Consider the following 22,339-nt stretch of genomic DNA (forward strand, 5'->3'; position numbering starts at 1 on the left):
AATTTTAAATTTATTTAAATTTTAAAATTACTTTAAGTAACAAAAATATAATTATAATTAATTTTAAAAATAAAAAGTAATTTGGAGAAAATTAATTCCCCTTCTTACAACATTAATTAGATGTTCAAAATGGAAAATAGCTGATTATCAAAAAAAGGAAAATATTTTTAGGAAGAAAGATTTTGTTGGGCCTTGGGTCTCCGACTAGGGGCAAACTGGTACAAAACCTTGTTCAAAGTTAAGGATGTGGACAACGGACACAGCAGGAAAACTGGGTGAGGTCAGGTCACCGGGTAGGAGAGGAGATAATGATTGCAGAAAGGTGTCCAAACAGTCTTATGTTTGTATATAAATAGGACAAGGCGACATTAAAGATGCCCCGTAGAGGGAAATAACTCCAATAACGACCGATATATATATAACAAAGGAGGGCCACGCTCGCAAGCAGGCAGGCATAGATAACTCGAGAAACAAGAGCTTTCTTTACGTCAATCAAGAATGGAAAATCTGCGTAACAGCAGAGTCTTTAGGGTTTCTGTGTGCGGCCAAGAGGAGTTAGAGCTCTTGTCTAGAGATAGCAGCCATTATAGCCTCTCTACTGCTGTTTTACCTTCACTTGGTGCAAGAAGTAACCGCAGAGTCAAGCTCAGGAGGTTCATTGTATCTCCTTATGACCGTCGTTACAGGTGATGACGATCATATGTTGCGTTTTTTTTTTCCCATCTTTTTGTTCATGATTTTAATAAGTTTGTTTTCATTAGTCTATTTTAAATCTGGTTGGTATTGACTTGAGTGATATTATTGGATTATTTTCAGCTTTTTTATTTTGCGGGGATGTGGAAAAGATTGACATTGAATCTCACGTTTCTTTTTTTTTAATACTAAAATCTTATCTTTTTTTTTCTTTATTTGTTATGCTTTTTGATAATGATTCCTATTTTTATCTTTCTAGGCTCTTCTTCCTGGGTGAGGGATTTCAAAGTTCGTCCTTGTCATTTTTTTTTATTCTGATAATTATCTGTTTCTTCGCATTTTGTTGCACTTCCACTAGCTGTTTTCTTGTTTCTTTTTGTTTTTTTCCCTCTTAACCTTGTCTGTTGGAAAAGGGTCCACTGGTTTTTCTATTGTAATTAATTGCAGCAAAAGCATATTACTTTTTTTTTTTCGGGGGGGTGGGGTGGTGTGTTGGGGGTGGGCGGGCGGTGTGGGGGTTAGTTTATCAAATTTTTGGTACTATCAGTTTGAGCCTTTATTAGAACGGTTGTGTTACTGAATCTTACTTAAAATGTTTTGGTACTATCAGATTTTACTTTTCAGAGAACACCATGTTATTTGATCCTTTGCTTAGATTCTTAGCAACCAGATATTAAGCAATATGCAGCAGAGTTTATCTACTTGCAATTTCATTTATTATGCATTTTGTGTGGCATAAAAATATATAGTAGTTGCAGGGAATAAGTATGCTAAAATTAGCTTAAGGCTTTAATTGACTCCTGCAGAATATGGGAGACTTTTCTTGTTGTTCTGGTCATCTATACGGCTTGGGTATCGCCTTTTGAATTCGGATTTCTCAAGAAACCAGAGGGACCACTCTCCATTGCTGATAATGTTGTAAATGGATTCTTTGCTGTAGACATTGTTCTTACCTTCTTTGTAGCTTACCTTGACAAGACGAACTACCTACTTGTTGACAATCCAAAAAAGATTGCTTGGAAGTATACTAGTTCCTGGTTTGCCTTTGATTTCATATCCACAATCCCATCTGAACTTGCTCGGAAGATCTCCCCTAAACCACTCCGATCATATGGCTTGTTCAACATGCTTCGCCTTTGGCGACTTCGAAGAGTTAGTGCTCTATTTTCCAGGTAAAAGGTTTCTCCCTCGGATAGCTTTGAAATTTAACCAAATTGAACTTTTTGGGCTTCAGTATTTTGATGCAGGCCCTGAAGCAAGTGTTTTATTTATTAGTTAGTAACTTCAGCTATGTGATTTCTTTCAACAGATTGGAGAAGGATAGGAACTATAACTACTTCTGGGTTCGATGTGCCAAACTTATTTGTGTAAGTGTTCAAGACGGGAACGCTATAATGCCAATTACAATGCATTCTTCTAGTTATTCAATATCTTATTTGTACCTGGCTACTCTCTGTAGGTCACCCTTTTCGCCGTTCACTCTGCTGGATGCTTTTATTATCTTATTGCTGCTCGTTATCGTAACCCTGAAAGGACATGGATTGGAGCATCTTTGGGGGACAATTTTCTTGAACAGAGTGTGTGGATCCGATATGTGACTTCAATTTACTGGTCTATTACTACTCTAACAACAGTTGGCTATGGTGATCTCCATCCTGTGAATTCAAGGGAGATGATCTTTGATATCTTCTACATGCTCTTTAACCTTGGGTTGACAGCATATTTGATTGGAAACATGACCAACTTGGTTGTTCACGGGACTAGTCGAACTAGAAGATTTGTAAGTAATTCGTATTCGTTGATATGGTGATCTGCATGCTTCCCAGTTCTTGAATTCAATATTTATAGACTTCCGTGTAATTTTGAAATTCCCAGAGAGATGCCATACAAGCAGCTTCAAGTTTTGCTCAGAGGAACCAACTACCTCCTCGCCTGCAAGATCAGATGCTTGCACATCTGTGTTTGAAGTTCAGGACCGATTCCGAAGGACTTCAGCAGCAAGAAACTCTTGATTCCCTTCCAAAAGCAATTCGTTCAAGCATTTCACATTATCTCTTTTACTCTCTCCTGGACAAGGTGTACTTATTTCATGGGGTTTCCAATGACTTACTTTTCCAGCTGGTAATTCACCCAAAATTTGTGCTACTTTTGTACTTGATTTGTATCAATCTAGTGATTGCTTTCTTGAGTAAATGTTCACATTGGATTTTTTCTGTAAATGAATTTCAAAGGTTTCAGAGATGAAAGCTGAGTATTTCCCTCCCAAAGAAGATGTCATTTTGCAGAATGAAGCACCGACAGACTTCTATATACTTGTCACTGGTGCTGCGGTAAAAACCCAACTTCAACCTCTTGGGTAACATTTCCCCAAATTTTTATATCTGTGAACTTGCAGTTGAAGTTAGGTTCACCCTGTTGCTAGTAGAGACACATATTCCAACAAAAAATAGGATTTTCAATTTTAGTCAAGTTTATCAAATTATGGCCTCTAATAGTTGAGTTGTTTAACAGGATCTACTTGTTTACAAAAATGGAGTTGAACAGGCAAGTCCTACTGCTTGAATATCTCCAAGCATCTTTTAAATTAGAGGAAAATACTTTTGGAATCAAGACTGTAGTTTTATAGTTCAAATTTTTATTGAAGAAAATTATGTTGGATCATTGCAGGTTGTTGGGCAGGCAGAAAGTGGTGACCTTTGTGGTGAGATTGGGGTGCTTTGTTATAGGCCACAACTTTTTACAGTGCGCACCAAAAGATTGAGCCAGCTACTACGACTGAACCGTACTACATTTTTGAACATTGTTCAGGCCAATGTTGGAGATGGGACCATAATCATGAACAATCTCCTTCAGGTCGGTAAACTCAAATGAACCTGGTGACATTGAATTCATAACTAGAATACAAACCCTTCCCTAAACATGGAGCTTTCCACAGTTTTTGAATGCATTTGCTTGTGAAACTTTTATAATGTTTTAAACTTTCTGTTCTTGGTGGGGCAGCATTTGAAAGAACAAAGGGACCCAATTATGGAGGGAGTTTTGCATGAGACAGAGAACATGCTAACTCATGGTAGAATGGACCTACCTGTCAGTCTATGTTTTGCTGCACTTAGGGGTGATGATTCCTTGTTACATCAGTTGTTGAAAAGGGGCCTGGATCCAAATGAATCAGACAACAATGGGAGGTCGGCTCTGGTATGTGAAAGTGAAACTTTTTTTACTTTTTCTTTTCCCATATTAATCTGTGGATTTCTCTGCAATACTGATGTTCTCTCACTCTCTCTTTCCTCCAAAAAAATTGTCTATTAGCATATAGCTGCATCAAAAGGAAGTGAGAACTGTGTGCTTTTTTTACTGGATTACGGGGCAGATCCTAACTGTAAAGGTAACTTCTATTCTATTGTGGAATCCGTAATCAGGCAGTTTTGTTTGAATCATTTTCCTTATCTTTCATTTTTATAAATTCAACTGTCTTTTGTTCTTTCCTATCACATTGTTTTTCTAGCATGGAATGCTGATTGTGATATATAATTATATTTCTAATCTGTTGTCGGTTTTGTTGGTTTGTTGACTTTGCAACTATCTCCTTTCTAAATTGGGTAACATCAGTTGAAATAGATTGCAGTTGACCTTTTTATACTTTTATACAGAAAAGCTAGATGGTACACTGCTTGTCCACGTTATATGTGGGAGGCATGCTTTGTCAAATCTCATTTCAGGAAAGTTTTATAAAGAAAACTCAATTATTTTAGCAATTTGAAATAGTATCACTTGAAGGTGTGTAGCATTTAGTCATCAGAGTTCTCTCTTTAATGCTTGAACTCAATAATGCAGATGTCTCATTCTGCTTATATTTAATTATGCTGTGAAAGACCTGGCACCCTGCTAGCCATAACCTTCATTAGTATATGATTAATTTATCGAGACTGGTTCTTACTTGTTGACTTCTCTTATAAAAATTCTTTTTCAATACATTCTTGTATGGGCATGGTCCAATTAGGCCACCTTCTTAGACTTTGAAACCTACATACTTGGGAGGATTGTACAGGTTTTTTTTTTTTTTATTAAAATTTTGTTATCAACTGTAACTGCAGTTATTACAGTTGGCAAGAAAAGATTGCATTTTCAATTGACCACATTGGTTGTTTATTTTTAAATTTTTCCTAAAGAATGGGTATTTTAGTGGATCTTTTGTGATCTAATTAATTTGATTACTTCAAAAGCATAAAGAATTGTAAATGATCTGGAAAGGGTAGTGTGAGTAATTCTAATTAATTTGGATGTTATTGCAGACTCGGATGGTAATGTCCCACTGTGGGAGGCAATGCTAGGTGGCCATGAAGCAGTGGCCAGGCTGCTGATAGAAAATGGTGCAAGCATAAAATCGGGAGATGAAGGTCATTTTGCATGCATTGCCGCTGAGCAAAATAGCTTGAACTTGCTCAAGGAAATTGTTCGATGTGGTGGGGATGTCACATGCTCGAGGAAGAGTGGAAACACAGCACTCCATGTTGCAGTTTGTGAAGACAACACTGAAATAGTAAGGTTTCTTTTAGACCATGGTGCTGAAATTGACAAACCAGATATACACGGTTGGACTCCCAGGGATCTAGCCGACCAACAAGGACACGAAGAAATAAAATTCATTTTCCAAACTTGTAAAGAGCCTAAAACTCAGTCTGTTGTTGCCATTCCTGAGAACCACAAGCCTGGAATTCGATATCTTGGGAGATTTACAAGTGAGCCAACTATCCGTCCTATGTCTCATGATGGTTCACACTCGGGTAGAGATGGATCATGGAGCCAAAAGCGTACCAGACGCAGAACTAATAATTTTCACAATTCGCTCTTTGGGATGATGTCTGCGGCCCACAAGGGGGAGAAGGAATTACCATTCCCAGTTAGTCACACAATAGCCGCAGACAATTATGGAGCTAACCCTGCAAGAGTGATAATTAGTTGCCCGGAAAAGGTAGAAATTGCAGGGAAGCTGATTCTACTCCCCAAGAGCTTGCCGGAGTTGCTGGAGATTGGTGCTAAGAAATTTGGGTTGACACTTGCCAAAGTTCTGAGCAAGGACAAAGCTGAAATTGATGATATTGAGGTGATTAGAGATGGTGATCACATTTTAATTGTAAGTGATCGAACACAAGAGACTAACAGCCAAAACTCCCAACCATTTTTGAGTGATCAAACACGAGTCTAACTGCCAAAACTCCTTATGATAACAGGGGGGTATGTTATGAGTTATTCCTATTCAATCATTTTCTTCTGCACCAACTAAAACAAAATAATTTGCAAGGAGTATCATGGTGTAATGCCAAATTCTTTCCTCTAAGAATGAAATTTTCTATTTTTGGGGCATTCTTGAATTGAAAGGAGCTTCAAATACATCTTTCTGTCTCATTAAGAATCCAATCTTTTTTTTTTTTTTTTAATGAAAATAGTGATACATTCTGATACAAAATCCTGATAAGTTACAAATATTATCTTCCGCCTTTGTTGTCTTGTTTCTTTCTTGCATTATCTCATTAAAAACGCATATAAAAGAAAGAAAATATTCTTCAACCACTTTCTTTTTCTTCACAATCTTACAACATCCTCATCCTCCGGGTGCACCTGCATCAACACAAACAGTCTTAATGCACAACATCAACATTACCCCGGCATTTACTATTATGACACCGCATGAGCCAAAGACTGCTGAGATTTTTATTCAGAAGAGTTGAAGAATGTTGCTTGAATGAGAAGTGCCAAGCTTTTTCTGATAAAGGAAAAGTATTTTACCCTGATTTTCGTATTTTTCCCCCTCATATTAATATATAGGACTCAATTTTCTATTGATAGAATACCCTCAGATAAGCAAGTAAAATCTGTATCTAAATAATACAAGTTGAAGGTTCTGGTCTTGCCTGGAAGATCTTTTCATCACTGAAACTGAAGTTTTTAGATCTAAGCTTCAGCTCTCCTCTACTGGTGGTCAGCTCATCCAGTATCTCAGCATCACATGAATCGAAATCAGCATTCTCCATTGATTCCTGCCAACACATAGATCACTGAAATTTTGGTCCAAACAAATGTTCCAGAATTTGAAGTTCAATGAACTACTGTTGCAATCTGAAATGCTAGCAACAATGTAGCAGCAGGCAGGCTCCTTTTGGAAGATAGAACGATAGATGGTTCTGGTACTGAGATTTCCATTGAACATAACAAAACAGGAACACAGTCCCTTGTATAGTTCATTACTAGATTTTAGTACATATTATACAAGAAAACTATAACATGCTGCATTTTTCTGGAGCACCTGCAGACTAATTTTGACCTCATAGATTAATCAAGTATTTTAACAATTTGAAGACCCTTATTTTGTGATGAGTATGTGCATTGAGGCTGTGAGAAACCCGACGATGAAAAATTACATGACTGTAAGATGTAATTGGAGGCATGCAGCTGAATTATTAATTCCGTGGCGTGATCTTGAAAAAATAAATAAATAAATAACATAATAATATTTTTTTTTGAGAAATGAATTTAATTAAATTTAAATAAAATTTTATTTTATTTAAATTTAATATGGGTAGTTTTTAAATGTACATAATTAAGCTTAATTGGGCCTCATGGGTCTAAAAAAACTTTGTTAGAAATTTTAAATAAGACCCATTTAATTTATTTTTTGAAAATTAAAATAAGAAAATATCTTTTTCTCTATCTCTCCCTCATACAAACTCTCTCTCCCCCTTTAGCTCCACTGTCTTTCTCACTTCCTACTGGTGCCACCCTCTTTCCCTCTCTTCCTATCGGTTGGAACACCTCACTCATATTCCAGTCTCACCCAAATTCCTTAATCCCAGTTGTTTAAGTTATCTGAACCTTATCACACTAGGACGTCAAATCCTACCACACATCTTTCTCACTCCCTATTGGTGCCTTCCCCTTCCCCTCTTTTCCTATTGGTTGAAATACCTCATCCATATCTCAGTCTCACTGAAATTCTATAATGCTAGTTGTTTAAGTTATCTAAACTTTATCACCCTAGGACTCCAAATCCTATCACACCTCTCTTTCAAAACTCTATAAATACCATGCCGGAAAAGGAAAGGACAAGGAGTAGACAAAAAAAAAAAGAAAAAAAAAGGAAAAAAAATTTAAAGAGAGAAATAGTCAAAATTTCTTTTAGTTCTTCTTTCTTTCTTGCTATATTTCTTGAATGTTAGTTCTTTTATTTTCTTTTCAAGATCTATGCAATGTAATGTTTAATTATATGTTCCTTGTTTTTAATTTATTTTGTATGTTCATATAGATCATGTAATCATTTTTAATTTGAGGGGATACACAACTCTGCACATATTCAGTTTTCTGTCTCTCATATTTTATTATTTTTCGTTATTTTCTGAATCTGTAAAAAATTTGAAAAAATTATATTCATATTCTACACAAAATTCTATTAATTTTAGACTCAAGAATCACTAAAAAAAAGCTTTAATATTTTGTAAGTTATGACTGTTTGAAGTTAGGGTTCCTATAAAATCCAATTTGCAGGATACCCGATTTGTGGAGCCCATATTTCCCTTGTTTCTTAATATTTTTATGTAAATCTGATGTCTAAAATTAAGTTTGGAATCTTGTGAATCTGTTTCAATTAGTTTTGCATTCATATCTGTTATGGTTTGTGAGTTATGATTCTATCATTAGGAAAATTTAAGATTTGTGTAGATTATTTGGCCAGAGTTTTGTTTAATCTATGAATTTTATGATGTTGTATATATTTTGGCTATTTTCTGTAATTTTTTCATGATTTTTAAGCGTGTCTAACTATTTTTCAAAAATCAAATTTCTTGCTACTTTCAATCTGCCAGAATCTGAGAATTGTATATTTATGTATGTTCTTGAGTTTTAATTGATATTTAAATTATTTTTTTTTTGAGTTCTCTTAATTCAAGAAGTGTTATGAAGTATTTGGATCATGTTAGAAGACATGGACCCTTAAGTAGTTGTAACTAATTAGGAATTTTAACCCCTTAGGAGACTAGAGTTAGAATCCAATATGAATTGTTATTAGTATTTTCTTATTTTTTTAGTTTCTTTACTTTTTAGTTTCTTTATTTTTATTACAAATAAAATTAGTAAGTAGCCCTAAGGTAAGTGCCAAAGAGGGCATTTGCGTGGAGCTTACATGGAGCTAAATGGGAGTAAGCCAGGGATAGAAGAGAAGACCATTTTTTAAGGGTAGCTTGCCCCAATGACAACTGCAATTACTAACAAGTAAGTAATCCTAAATTTCAAAAATAATCACTGACATGAAATTGTAGTGATAATAGGATTTTTATTTGGTAAATTAAAATTAACTTTGTTTTTAATTTAACTGGCTTTTACATGTAATTAATTTAAATAAATACTTTGTAAATTAAAATTAATCTTGTTTGTAAATTAAATTAATATTGACATGTAAAATAAATTCAATTTAATACTTGGTAATTGTAAAATAAATTTGCATGTTAAAAATCTTTATTAGGTTATGATTGTTTGGGCCTTATGTGATATTAGAATAAATTATACATGTTTATAATTAATTTAGTTTAATTATCCTTAGGGTAACTTGATGAAAAAATTAATTAATTAATTAGCGTAAATAGAAACTTAAGGTTATTTGAAATTAAATTTGTTTGTCAATTAAGTTCTCAATAATAAATTAATTTTAGTCATCTGGTAAATATCATTTAAATAATTAGAAACTCCATATATAGGAATTACTTGTGCATGAAAATTATTTGTAAACAACCACCCTTTTGTGAATTATTTGTGTGTGTAGGATTAAAATTGTATTTTTAGGATAAAGTTTAATAAATGAATAATAAACAAGACTTATAGAAACATTAGTAGAGAACTGACACTCGAATTAACCAGGTTAGACCAAGCGTAAGTAGAGGTGGCAACGGTTCAAGAACCTCCAATTACGGTTCATGAACCACCGGTTCAGGTTCAATAAAATTATGAATCTAAGCCAAACAGTCATGGGACGATTTGGAAGACGGTTCCTGAACCCCCAGTTCCTGTTCGAGCCCTGGTTTAAAACGATTTAAAGGATGGTTCGAAAAATGACAGTTCAAGACGGTTTGAAGGACGGTTTGGAAGCGGTTTAAGGATGGTTTAAGAGCGACTTAAAGGAAAAAATTTAAATAAAAATTTTATTGATTTAGAATTTAAGTTATATTTGTAAAAATATTTTAATTTTTCTTAGAAATCTTTCAATCAAAATAAAATAAGAAAAAAAGAATAAAAATAACTTATTTTTAAGAAAAATTTAATAAGTAAAGACTTGAAGTTATTAAAAAAACTAGAGATAAAATTAATTTTAAAAAAATTAGAAAAATGTGAATGAATTTAATTTTGCCTGTGTATTCTTTTAGGATTTAGAGGAATCAAAATTTTCAATTATAAGTTGAAAGAAGGGAGATTGAGGTGGTTTGGTCATGTGAAGCGTAGACATAGGAAAGCTTCAGTTAGATAAGTAGAGCACATTGGGTTAGAGGATAAAAAGAAAAGAATAGATAGACCTAAACTGACTTAGAGGAGAATAGTACAACATGACCTAGAAGCATTACACATTTTCGAGAATTTAACCCAAAATCATTTAGAGTGGAGAAAGAGAATTCATATAGCCGACTCCAATAAATTTTTGGGATGAGTTGAGTTGAATTGAGTATTACTTGCCATTTTTTAAAAAATTATACGCTAGTTGATAATTAAAAAAATATAAAAGAAAAAAAATCAAAATAGAGGGTATTGAAAATTTTATTGAAGATATAAAATAATAATAGAGTAATTAAGATAGTATTAAAAATTTCAGTGAGCATATAAAATAATAAAGTAGGAGAATTATGAAAGTACTAAGAATTAAAAGGAGTGTAAAAAATAATTATTTAGAAAATTTAAGAGAAATTGAAAGAGTATTAAGAATTAAAGAGATTGTAGAGAATAATTGTGTAAAGAATTAATGATATATATATATATATATATATATATATATATATATATATATATATATATGAATTAGGAGTGAAGTGAGGTATTTATTAAATTTTTTTGTATTTAAATCACCGGTTTGGTTCGGTTTAAAACTGTCTGTTCAATCCGGTTCGGAATCGTCGGTTCATGGTTTCTAAAAAATATGAACCTAAACCAAACTATAGAAGGACGGTTTTCGTCCGATTCAAAGCCGGTTCTAGTTTTGGTCCGGTTTTGATCGAACCGGTTTCGGTTTGGTTCCTGTTCGAAACTAGACCGTGGCCACCCCTAAGCGTAAGAGGTGCCTAACACCTTCCCCTTACGTACTCACTATCCCAAACCTAGACATTTGGCTATGGTAATGACGGTTGTGGAAATTATGCAAAGATTAAGTTGCCATCCATGACTCTCAGAAGAAATATTGAATATGTCCCGGTTATTAGCTGAGTGGCGACTCCTGTCTATCTATGCTAGTGTTATAGGAAGACGGTACTTACTAGTGTTTTGATTTTATTAGGATTGTATAAAGTGCATGTCTAGGAAATGCTGTATAAGGAGATGGTGCTTAAGTGAGACCATTGTGACTTCACCATCTTTCCTGGGCATTACTTGATGCATTTTATATAATTCTAGTAGATTCAATCAAAATAAAATAAGAAAAAAAGAATAAAAATAACTTACTTTTAAGAAAAATTTAATAATTAAAGACTTGAAGTTATTAAAAAAACTAGAGATAAAATTAATTTAAAAAAAAATTAGAAAAATGTGCATGAATTTAATTTTGCCTGTGTATTCCTTTAGGATTTAGAGGAATCAAAATTTTCAATTATAAGTTGAAAGAAGGGAGATTGAGGTGGTTTGGTCATGTGAAGCGTAGACATAGGAAAGCTTCAGTTAGATAAGTAGAGCACATTGGGTTAGAGGATAAAAAGAAAAGAATAGATAGACCTAAACTGACTTAGAGGAGAATAGTACAACATGACCTAGAAGCATTACACATTTTCGAGAATTTAACCCAAAATCATTTAGAGTGGAGAAAGAGAATTCATATAGCCGACTCCAATAAATTTTTGGGATAAAAGTTTAGTTGAGTTGAGTTGAGTTGAATTGAGTATTACTTGCCATTTTTTAAAAAATTATACGCTAGTTGATAATTAAAAAAATATAAAAGAAAAAAAAATCAAAATAGAGGGTATTGAAAATTTTATTGAAGATATAAAATAATAATAGAGTAATTAAGATAGTATTAAAAATTTCAGTGAGCATATAAAATAATAAAGTAGGAGAATTATGAAAGTACTAAGAATTAAAAGGAGTGTAAAAAATAATTATTTAGAAAATTTAAGAGAAATTGAAAGAGTATTAAGAATTAAAGAGATTGTAGAGAATAATTGTGTAGAGAATTAATGATATATATATATATATATATATGAATTAGGAGTGAAGTGAGGTATTTATTAAATTTTTTTGTATTTAAATCACCGGTTTGGTTCGGTTTAAAACTGTCTGTTCAATCCGGTTCGGAATCGTCGGTTCATGATTTCTAAAAAATATGAACCTAAACCAAACTATAGAAGGATGGTTTTCGTCCGATTCAAAGCCGGTTCTAGTTTTGGTCCTGTTTTGATCGAACCGGTTTCGGTTTGGTTCCTGTTCGAAACTAGACCGTGGCCAGAGGTGTCTAACACCTTCCCCTTACGTACTCACTATCCCAAACCTAGACATTTGGCTATGGTAATGACGGTTGTGGAAATTCTGCAAAGATTAAGTTGCCATCCATGACTCTCAGAAGATATATTGAATATGTCCCGGTTATTAGCTGAGTGGCGACTCCTGTCTATCTATGCTAGTGTTATAGGAAGACGGTACTTACTAGTGTTTTGATTCTATTAGGATTGTATAAAGTGCATGTCTAGGAAATGCTGTATAAGGAGATGGTGCTTAAGTGAGACCATTGTGACTTCACCATCTTTCCTGGGCATTACTTGATGCATTTTATATAATTCTAGTAGATCCCGAATCACGTAAAATAGTTTCAATAAATTTAAAATGAGAATGCTTGCTGAAATCCAGAAACAAAACAACATCAAATTTGGAAACTAAGAAGGAAAAGAAAACTCATTTTCAAATTATTTGGTAGGAAAATAATCCAACGTAATAGTCCATGGAAGAGGAAGAAATCATTATTCTCAAAATGCAATATAATACCTGTATTATGATCAACAATAATCAAATGAAACCTAAATTAAGACCCTGCCCATATACGTCTAATAACTTGCTAATGTTCAAGGTCTCCATTGCAATAGCAACCAGCTTAAAAAATGAACAAGAAATGTAATTTATGAATACTTTGGCCAGAGTCGACCATAAAGAAAATGAGACAATGTACCTTGAATGAGAGACCACGACTACGTTTTGGAGCTCCCTCAATTTCCTCATATTCAGCAGCATCCAACTCCTGAAGGCAAGCCATGGGAAAGATTTTGGGAAGGATATGCTGTCTTATGCTTATAAGCAGAAAGAATGGCAACGGGAACAATATTCCAGCAAGAGGTATCCAAGTTATTCCAAAGCAAACCAGAAGATATACCAGCTGCAAGAGCGTAAAAATAGCAATGTAGTTGAAGGGAACCCTCTCCACATAAGAAGCATGCGCTGTTTCCAAAATCCTGCCAAAGTGTTCCAAAATGATAGTTTATATAAGCTTGGGAAAGTACAGCTATTCTAATATCACTCACCTAGAAATGGTTTTAAGCGGCTCCTAAATGGCAGAAGTGTCTAAATACCTAATAGCTGAGGATCTAAAAATCAGGCATTGGAAAAACTTATAACTCACCTGTGTCGCCGGCTAGGAGTAATGAAAAGCAGTAGCAATCTTTCCCAGAACTGGCTCCCAGGGAGACTATCAATGGCCATGTAGGCAAAATATCCCCAGAGTACTGATGTAGGTATCTTCTTGATTATAGGCATGCCCATTAATGATACGCCCACAAGAAGTGATTGTAAAAAGTTGCTAAGTCTTTGTTCATTAACTCGCACAGGCACGAAAGCATCAATATGCTTTTCAGGATCAAAGGATGCACTTGAGTTATCTCCATCCTCACCTATAACTGCACTCCTCAAATCCTTGAGCTCTTTAGCTGCTGAAGGCTGCAAAAGAAACATACTTCCATTGTCAAGAATCGTAGAGGACTTTAGAGCAAATATCAACCATATATCAATGTTCCATACTGCCATCTCAACAAAATGAGATTACAGAAGTTTCTCACCAGAAATCACCAGGTTACCAGTGTTGGAATCAAATCGCTCTCATACGCACATACAGATTATAGAAGCTTATGAGGATAATGTTTAGCCTGAACTACAGTTTATTGAATAATGAAATGCCCAATAAATAGGCAATGGATAACAACCAAAGAGAAACAGATGCAGAAACAAATGCTACCACTTCCTACGTGCATACAAAGTACAGGACCATTATGCACACGACTCTAACAACAAAAGAAAATAATAATAATAATAATAATAAAATAAAAATGAATAACAACTTCCTAAAGATCAGGACAACACGTTAACAGTTTTGAATCATATTTCAACACCCTCCCTTGATTCAAAACGACAAACTCCAAACTTCTTTCTCATCTGCTCATGCTTGTATCCTGGAAGTGACTTTGTCAGTATATCAGCTACTTGAGCTTCGATCTTTAATACTCGGTTTGATTACGCCTTTGATACGGCTCACGATGAAATGCACCTTGATGTCGATGTGTTTAGTGCGACCATGATGTACTGGATTTCTGGACATTGCTATAGTTGACTTGTTATCGCACAGTACTTCAGTAGCACCCTCTTGTCCCTGTCCAAAGTCTTCCAAAACTCTTCTTAACCATACTGCTTGACACGCTGAAGCAGTTGCTGCCATGTATTCTGCCTCAGATGAGGACAAAGCTGTTGTTGCCTGCTTTTTTGAGCTCCAGCTGACAGCTCCTGTCCCGAGGCTGAACACAAACCCTGTAGTGCTTTTTCTGTCATCCATACAGCCAGCCCAGTCACTATCTGTGTACCCAGTTAACCTCCAGTTGGTACTTTTTCCATACCAGATTCCAAAATCAACAGTCCCTGCAATGTATCTTAAGACTCTCTTGGCTGCTCCAAGGTGATGTTTAGTTGGTGAATGCATGAATCTTGATATCAAACCAACAGAAAAAACAATGTCAGGTCTTGTATGGGTTAAATATATCAAACCTCCAACCAAGCTTCTGAAGAGTTCTCCATCTGTTTGGGTTCCATCTTCCTTCTGCAACTTTTCATTCAGGTTCAGTGGCGTAGGTGCTGTCTTGCAGTGAAGCATGTTAAACTTTTTTAGAAGATCACTTGCATACTTTTTCTGCGATATGAAGATTCCACCTCCCTCCTGCCTGACTTCAATTCCCAAAAAGTAATGCAGTGATCCTAGATCTGACATTTCAAACTCATTTTTCATGCTCAACTGAAACTCATGAATAAGTGATGAACAGGACCCCATATAAACAATATCATCCACGTATAAACAGACAAACAAAAACCCATTACCTTTCTTCTTCACATAGAGTGTTGCTTCATTCTGACTTCTTGTGAATCCATTCTCAAGAAAATAAGAATCAATCCTGCTGTACCAGGCTCGGGGAGCCTGCTTCAAGCCATACAAAGCTTTCTTAAGCTTATAAACCATCTTCTCCTTCCCCTGCAGAACAAAGCCTTCTGGTTGCTGCACAAACACTTCCTCTTCTAGGTCTCCATTTAGAAAAGCGGATTTAACATCAAATTGATAAACCGGCCAACTTAAATATGCAGCCAAGGATAGAAGAATTCTCACAGTATCAAACCTTGCAACGGGAGAAAACGTTTCCTCATAATCTATTCCTTGCTTTTGTAAATACCCCTTAGCCACCAGTCTTGCCTTGTACTTTTGAATACTGCCATCTGCATGGTACTTAGTCCTGTATACCCATTTAACTCCAATTGGTATTTTGCCTTCAGGTAGATCGACCAGCTCCCAGGTTCTGTTTCTTTCAATTGCTGTAATTTCTTCCTTCATTGCAATTTTCCATTCATTTTTTTCTTTGGCCTCTTCAAAGGTTATAGGGTCTGCCACAAATAAGGCATTAGTTGTTGCATAAATATCATTTAAGGACCTGGTTTTCCTTGGAAGAGCTTCATCTGATGAATCTGAACTCCTCTGCAAGGGAGATGATAGCTCACTCGAGCTTGAATCAGTACTGCTGCTTGCAACAGGAGACAATGGTGGTGTTGGTTGCTGAGTAGGCAGCAAATCTTCTTGTGTTTCAACATGAACTCCTCCTTCTCTGTCTTCATGCCATATCCACCTGCTATCTTCATTAAACACCACATTTCTGCTTATAAGAATTTTTCCATTCATGGGATTATACAACCTGTATGCCTTTGATTCTGAACAATATCCCACAAAAATACATTTTTCTGATTTGCCCTCTAGCTTATTGCGCTTATGAGCTTCAATATGCACATAACCTATGCATCCAAAGATACGTAAATGACTTACCGAGGGCCTTCTCCCTGTCCACAGTTCATATGGAATCTGTTCATGCACAGCTCTTGTTGGTGACAGATTTAGCAGATAAACAGCTGTAGCTCTGCTTCTCCCAGAATTTTGTTGGAAGCCCTTTCTCCTGTAACATGCTTCTTGCCATTTCCATCACAGTGCGGTTCTTTCGTTCAGCGATTCCGTTTTGCTCTGGAGTGTATGGAGCTGTTAATTCCCTTTGAATGCCATGTGCTTGACAGTACTGGTTGAAGTCCTGTGAGATGAACTCACCTCCTCTATCTGTTCGCAAGGCTTTGATGAACTTCCCACTTTGCTTCTCCACAAGTGCTTTGAATTTCTGAAATGCCTCAAATGCCTCTGACTTGGCTTGCAAGAAATACACCCACTCATTCACCGCAATCATCATCAAAAGCAAGAAATAACGACTTCCTCCAAGTGTTTTAACCTTCATAGGACCACACACATCTGCATGTATCAAATCTAAGTTTTGAGGCGCTCTCCAGGACGTTCCTGTAGGAAACGAGTTTCTACTTTGTTTCCCATATATGCATCCTTCACATAGGTTAATTGATTCAATTTTAGGAAGGCCAAACACTAACCCCTTTTCTTGCAGTGATTTTAGGGCTTTCATATGTAGATGACCATACCTTAGATGCCATACCTTGGATATATCCCTCCCTTTTGTGATCATTGCATGCTTCTCCAAATGCGAAATCTCAAGAGGAAAAAGTTTGTTCTGAGTCATCTGCACCTCAATCACAACTTGATTTGTTTTTTTGTTTTTAATTACACAAGACATGCCCTCAAACAAAACTGAAAAACCACTGCTCATCAGCTGGCCAATACTTAGCAAATTCTGAGACAAACTAGGCACAAAGAAAACATTATGAATATACCTCATCTTTCCATTGCCATCTGCAACTTGCACAACTCCTCTCCCTTCTACTTGCATTTGTTTGTCATCACCAAGTCTGACTTTGGCTTTGTAGGATTCATCCAAATCCTTAAACAATGACTGCAACCCTGTCATATGATTCGAGCAACCACTATCAAGAAACCAAGTGTTATCTGTACTTTGTGTTCCATCTTCCCGGGCCATAAAGAGTTTGAGCTTGTCTTCATCCTCCTGTTCTTCTTGTTTTTCTTCTGCGTAGTTTGCTTGCTCAGCCTTTCTCCAACAATTTGCTTTGATGTGGCCGAACCTTTTACAGTAATGACATTGCACGAAGGAGCCGCGCCCTCTGCCCCTCGTGCCTCTACCACGAAATCCTCCTCTCCCATGAGTTCTGCCTTCACCTGAATCTCGTTCTTCTTGCTCGTCCACAGTTTCTTTCTGCATCGAAAAAGCTTTCTCCTCCACTTGCTCATTAGTTCGATTAATCCTTGCTTCATGAGCTAGTAGAGAACCCATTAATTCATCAAAAGAGAACATGGTTAAATCCTTTGACTCCTCAATTGCAGCAACAATGTGATCATACCTTGAGGATAAGCTTCTCAGAACCTTTGCTACTATCATCTGATCGCTGCACTTCTCACCAAGAGCTCGCATTTGGCTTACAACAGAGGAAACACGGGAGAGGAATTCTTGCACTGACTCCCCATTCTTCATGTTTGCTGTTTCAAAATCACGACGTAGGTTTTGTAATTTCACTGCAATCACCTTGCTATCTCCCCGAAACTCCTTTCGCAGGATAAGCCATGCCTCCTTTGCAGTAGCAGCTCCCATAATTCGTGGAAAGATCTCTTCATTCACCGCTTGCTGAATAAAGAACAACGCCTTTGAATCTTTCTTTCTGTTCTCTCTCAACCTTGCTGGATCGTCCACCTCTGTGTATCCTTCTTCAACCAACTCCCACAACTCTTGGGACTTGAACAGTGTCTGCATCTTAACACTCCAGAAGTGATATTTCTCTCCTGTAAAGATTGGGATGGAGGGTTGAGCAGTTGATAAAGAATTGGTGGTCATCCTCACTCAGACTCTCGTGTTTCACTCAGCCTTACCCACTCTTACGCCCAGAAGTAGAGATGAACCTGGCTCTGATACCACTTTTGTTGGAATCAAATCGCTCTCATACGCACATACAGATTATAGAAGCTTATGAGGATAATGTTTAGCCTGAACTACAGTTTATTGAATAATGAAATGCCCAATAAATAGGCAATGGATAACAACCAAAGAGAAACAGATGCAGAAACAAATGCTACCACTTCCTACGTGCATACAAAGTACAGGACCATTATGCACACGACTCTAACAACAAAAGAAAATAATAATAATAATAATAATAAAATAAAAATGAATAACAACTTCCTAAAGATCAGGACAACACGTTAACAGTTTTGAATCATATTTCAACAACCAGCACTGGAAATAGCATATTTGCATAAATTGAGAACTTACTGCTGGAGTTTTCTCTGTTTCTATGAATACCTCCAGCATCCTGCCATAAATTTCAGATTTGGTTGCATTAAGTTTCATGCATTCCTTGGCACCTTTTACCATCTTCCTTCTTATCAACTGCATTATTGGTCACACATTATAAGAATACAGAAATTATGTCATCGTAAATAATGAAAACATCCTTTTAGATCCAAAATTAACCTGTCTATTGAGCACAGCTAGACTCTTGGTGTGCATGGGAGATTGTGGGAGCACTCCATTGGAGGGAGGAAGTCCAAGTAATCCACAGATCAAAGTCTAGGAAATTTATTCCAAGTAACAAGTAAATCTTCATGGAGAATTCACAAAGGATTTAGAGAGAGATGAATGATTAAAAAGGAAAAGAGGAAATTAGCTCCTACCAAAACCCCGAGGATTAAGATATCATAGTGGTAAGCAGAGGGTTTCTTGAGATTAAAATCCTTCTGCTGTGCCATTTGTGAAGCCACACTATGGTCAAAAAAATAAAGACCCGCAACCATGACAGCAGGTATGAAGGCAGCAAATATATATGCTGGGGGGACCTTAACCATGTCCTGTAATTTAAGTGACAATGTTGTATTGCCAATTCAAATATTGAATACACAAAGAAAAGAAGAAAATGTAGTGATCAGATTAGTATAAGCTTTTTATCTGCCATGAATGGTCACATACATATTTGGCATGTAGAAGGAAATTCACACCTCTGCATGCACAATAGGCAGAGAAAAAAAAAAAGGTTCGCCAATGTGAGAATATCAAACTCTCCATTCCCCAACAAAAGGATATTGGAAATGGCTACATAAACTTAATTATACCTTGATTACAGTCCAGTGCTCCAAGGAAGCAGAGTCCCAAGGAAGAGGAGTTTGAAGCCTCCTAGGAACTCCAGAAGGAACATTGCCTGGTACGCTAAATGACAATGCTGCCCATAATACCACCATTAAAGAAACTCCATAATCCGCAATGAAGCTCCGAAACCATCCTGACGTGGTGAAAAATTGGAGCTTTCAGATGAAAGAACTGCTCATGCCTAAGGGACAAAAAGCCTCATAAAGTCACTTCACAAACCTGTGCCATATTGCCATGATCTTGCACCTCTGCTTTTTAAAGCAGTGAAGAGTAAGCCAAAGGTGAATATGACACCCAGCAGGCCGTTTGTGTATAGCCACTGAAAACTATATTTCTCTAAGTTTGGGTCTTCGTTACCGGGGATTTTGAATTCACATACCACCCCCTATAATTCAAGCAAAAATTTTGTTTTTTTAATAATTTTTTAACTACCAATTGCAATTTCTACTTCATTAGCAGTTAGGACTGCTATTACACTTAGTAAATTATGGATCAAGATGATACCTTCACCGCTTGTTGAATGAAAAGGACTGCAATTAACATGCCAAAAAGTTCTCCCGCAAACCTTGTAAATCTATTGATGATTGTGCAAGCATTGAACATAGCAAGAAGAAAGAGTAGAAGAGCTGTCCAGACACACACCCTACAAAACTTGATATCATCAATTCTATACTTATCTATCACAGCAATAGATCTCCAATGGATAGAAAGGTTGAATCCTGTTTACCATCCAGCCCAAGCCAAATAGAGCTTCTTTCCAATGGCGTCAGCTCTTATTGCAAAACTGTACAAATAGCTGTACATTATAACTGTGGGTTCCGCAACTCCCAAGATTAGCAAAGGCTGGCCACCAATCAAAGAGTGTATTATACCGCATATAGCAGTAGAAGCCAGGGTTTCCACCGCGCTCAGGCTTCCATCTGAAGGGAAAGAAAGAAATATACTTATTAAGACAAAAACATACTTATTCTCGGCAATGAGCAGAGCATACCTGTTTCCCTGCTAAGTTGCTCTCCGAAGGCAATAACTGGAAGAGCAGAAGCGAAGAATATATAGGTCGTTGGAGCCAAAATCCTGATAAAATTAATATTCAAATTGACGATATATCAGAATCAATCGTAATTCTACAAAGAAAATTGAGGTCATAAGAAGAAAAGGGGGAGATACCTGACACCGGTTCCGAGTGCATTGGTCCAATCTTGTAAGTAGCAAGCTTTTCTTCCATTAAAGTCTTCAACAATTCCTCGGAATGGGGAGTCAACGCTATGCATCGCTACATGCAGGAAATAAGCACAAAAAGATAAAGAGAGAAAATTAAAAGAAAGAAAAAGATCTTGACATGCAGCTTCTACCATTTAACCCCCACAAAAAAAAAGGATGAAAAATAGCGCATGTTCTCACCTGGATATGGACGCCGGATCGGCGTTCCAACCAGCGACGATGAAGCAAAACAGAAATGGAAACCTTGTGAAGAATAAAGCGATAATTAATGAAAAAGAAAGAGCGATGTTTATGGTATGTCCGACGAGGTAGTGATATAAGAAGCGTCCCTTCAAATATAGGAATGCAAGGCCGCGGGAGCCGTTTTTTCGATTTGGCGGTAAAAGGGTTGTTAGTTGATCACATCATTTTGTTAGTTACGCACGTACGAGGTAAATCTGTTACTGATTTGCAAGAAAAAAGGTTCCAGATGATTAACCACTCCACCTGGGACGACACATGAGCCATTGAGTTTTCGTCAATCACAACGAACCGGCTGACCGCTAGCTGCCGGTCGCCAGCTTCTCCAGACTTTGGACCACGGACGCACATTCTTTAATTCTCATTCGATCCTTTACAAGTAGAGCCAAAGTATATTTTATTAAAAGATTTTGCTTATTTAAACAGTAAAAATATCATTATTTTATTGATTATTGTGATATTTTATATAATATAATATTATTATCATTACATATTTATTTTAATAACTAATTAAATTTATTTATTAATTATCATTATAATAAATGATTATTTTTTATTTTACTACTGATTAAAGTTATTTATAATTTTAAATTTTTTGTACATTTAATTTTTATTTTTTTTAAAATTATCTTCTTTGATTCTAATGTATATAGTTTAGAGTTTTTTTTTTAACATATATATAAAATAAAATTTTAATGATTTTATCTTTACACATTTTCTTTAAAAGAAAATTAATGTAATTTAATAGATAATTAATATTAAAAAGTTTTTAAGTTTTAACATTACTATTAACACATTGAGACTCTTGGTATTGTAAAATATTTTTAAAATAATAATAAAAAAATAAACAAAGAGAAATTTCCCCATCTTGGTTTAAATTTGACAAATTCCTTCGCGAAAAGAACAAATATAACCAAGTTAATAGAAACCAAACAACCGTATGGAATGAGAGTGAGAAAAGAGATGTCAAAAAGTGTAGAGAGAAACCATAGAGTAGCTAACATTGTCATAGAAAACACCACGCCAGGAACAAAAATCTCCATGCACATCATATCGTCGAGAAGCAATAAACCAACTTTAGGTTGATAATTTTTTTAATTTACTTTTTAATTTAATTAACTTATCAAATTAAAATAGAAGTATAATAAACAAATGACTTCTTTTCTTTTTTCTCTTCTTTCCATGCATATGGCTATGTATTTTCTTAACTATAATGGTTAGTTTAATTGTATTTAGATTAGAATTTATTACTATATTTTTTTATTATATATTTTCTATTTTGATTAGTCTTATTCGCTTAAAATATATTAATTTATTTATCAAATTAAAACTCTTATAACTAATAG

General features: G+C 35.5%; 2 protein-coding genes across 2 annotated transcripts; one reads left to right on the plus strand and one right to left on the minus strand.

Moving 5' to 3' along the window:
- The first annotated feature begins 284 nt into the window (after positions 1-284).
- LOC110650140 (potassium channel AKT1) lies at positions 285-6,137 on the plus strand. The gene is made up of 11 exons (XM_021804967.2): positions 285-686; positions 1,500-1,865; positions 2,003-2,060; positions 2,153-2,473; positions 2,569-2,814; positions 2,925-3,023; positions 3,205-3,237; positions 3,361-3,546; positions 3,694-3,888; positions 4,003-4,078; positions 4,986-6,137. Exons 1-11 carry the CDS (start codon positions 499-501, stop codon positions 5,897-5,899), a joined length of 2,682 nt encoding a protein of 893 aa, XP_021660659.2. The 5' UTR covers positions 285-498; the 3' UTR covers positions 5,900-6,137.
- Positions 6,138-6,295: 158 nt separating this feature from the next.
- On the minus strand, positions 6,296-21,047 carry LOC110650141 (boron transporter 4-like). Its single transcript, XM_058133133.1, has 14 exons — positions 20,934-21,047; positions 20,700-20,805; positions 20,524-20,606; positions 20,260-20,452; positions 20,037-20,175; positions 19,752-19,917; positions 19,499-19,665; positions 19,064-19,237; positions 18,864-18,959; positions 18,663-18,779; positions 13,535-13,848; positions 13,088-13,367; positions 6,584-6,731; positions 6,296-6,312 (listed from the first exon to the last, which is right to left on the minus strand). The coding sequence occupies exons 2-14, from the start codon at positions 20,801-20,803 to the stop codon at positions 6,296-6,298; spliced, it is 1,998 nt and encodes a 665-aa protein (XP_057989116.1). The 5' UTR covers positions 20,804-20,805; positions 20,934-21,047.
- Positions 21,048-22,339: the final 1,292 nt, after the last annotated feature.

This window comes from Hevea brasiliensis, chromosome 13, assembly GCF_030052815.1.
Source record: "Hevea brasiliensis isolate MT/VB/25A 57/8 chromosome 13, ASM3005281v1, whole genome shotgun sequence".
In the NCBI taxonomy this organism is placed as follows: Eukaryota; Viridiplantae; Streptophyta; class Magnoliopsida; order Malpighiales; family Euphorbiaceae; genus Hevea; species Hevea brasiliensis.

What these genes read in the sequence shown, in the direction of transcription:
- LOC110650140 (XM_021804967.2), top strand. Translation starts at nt 499, where the DNA reads ATGGAAAATCTGCGTAACAGCAGAGTCTTTAGGGTTTCTGTGTGCGGC. An exon ending in ATGACTTACTTTTCCAGCTG is followed by an intron (nt 2,815 to 2,924) that starts GTAATTCACCCA and finishes TGAATTTCAAAG; the next exon opens with GTTTCAGAGATGAAAGCTGA. An exon ending in TACTTGTCACTGGTGCTGCG is followed by an intron (nt 3,024 to 3,204) that starts GTAAAAACCCAA and finishes GTTGTTTAACAG; the next exon opens with GATCTACTTGTTTACAAAAA.
- LOC110650141 (XM_058133133.1), bottom strand. Translation starts at nt 20,803, where the DNA reads ATGCATAGCGTTGACTCCCCATTCCGAGGAATTGTTGAAGACTTTAAT. An exon ending in TATTTGGCTTGGGCTGGATG is followed by an intron (nt 20,176 to 20,259) that starts GTAAACAGGATT and finishes CAAGTTTTGTAG; the next exon opens with GGTGTGTGTCTGGACAGCTC. An exon ending in TAGCTGTGCTCAATAGACAG is followed by an intron (nt 18,780 to 18,863) that starts GTTAATTTTGGA and finishes CCAATAATGCAG; the next exon opens with TTGATAAGAAGGAAGATGGT.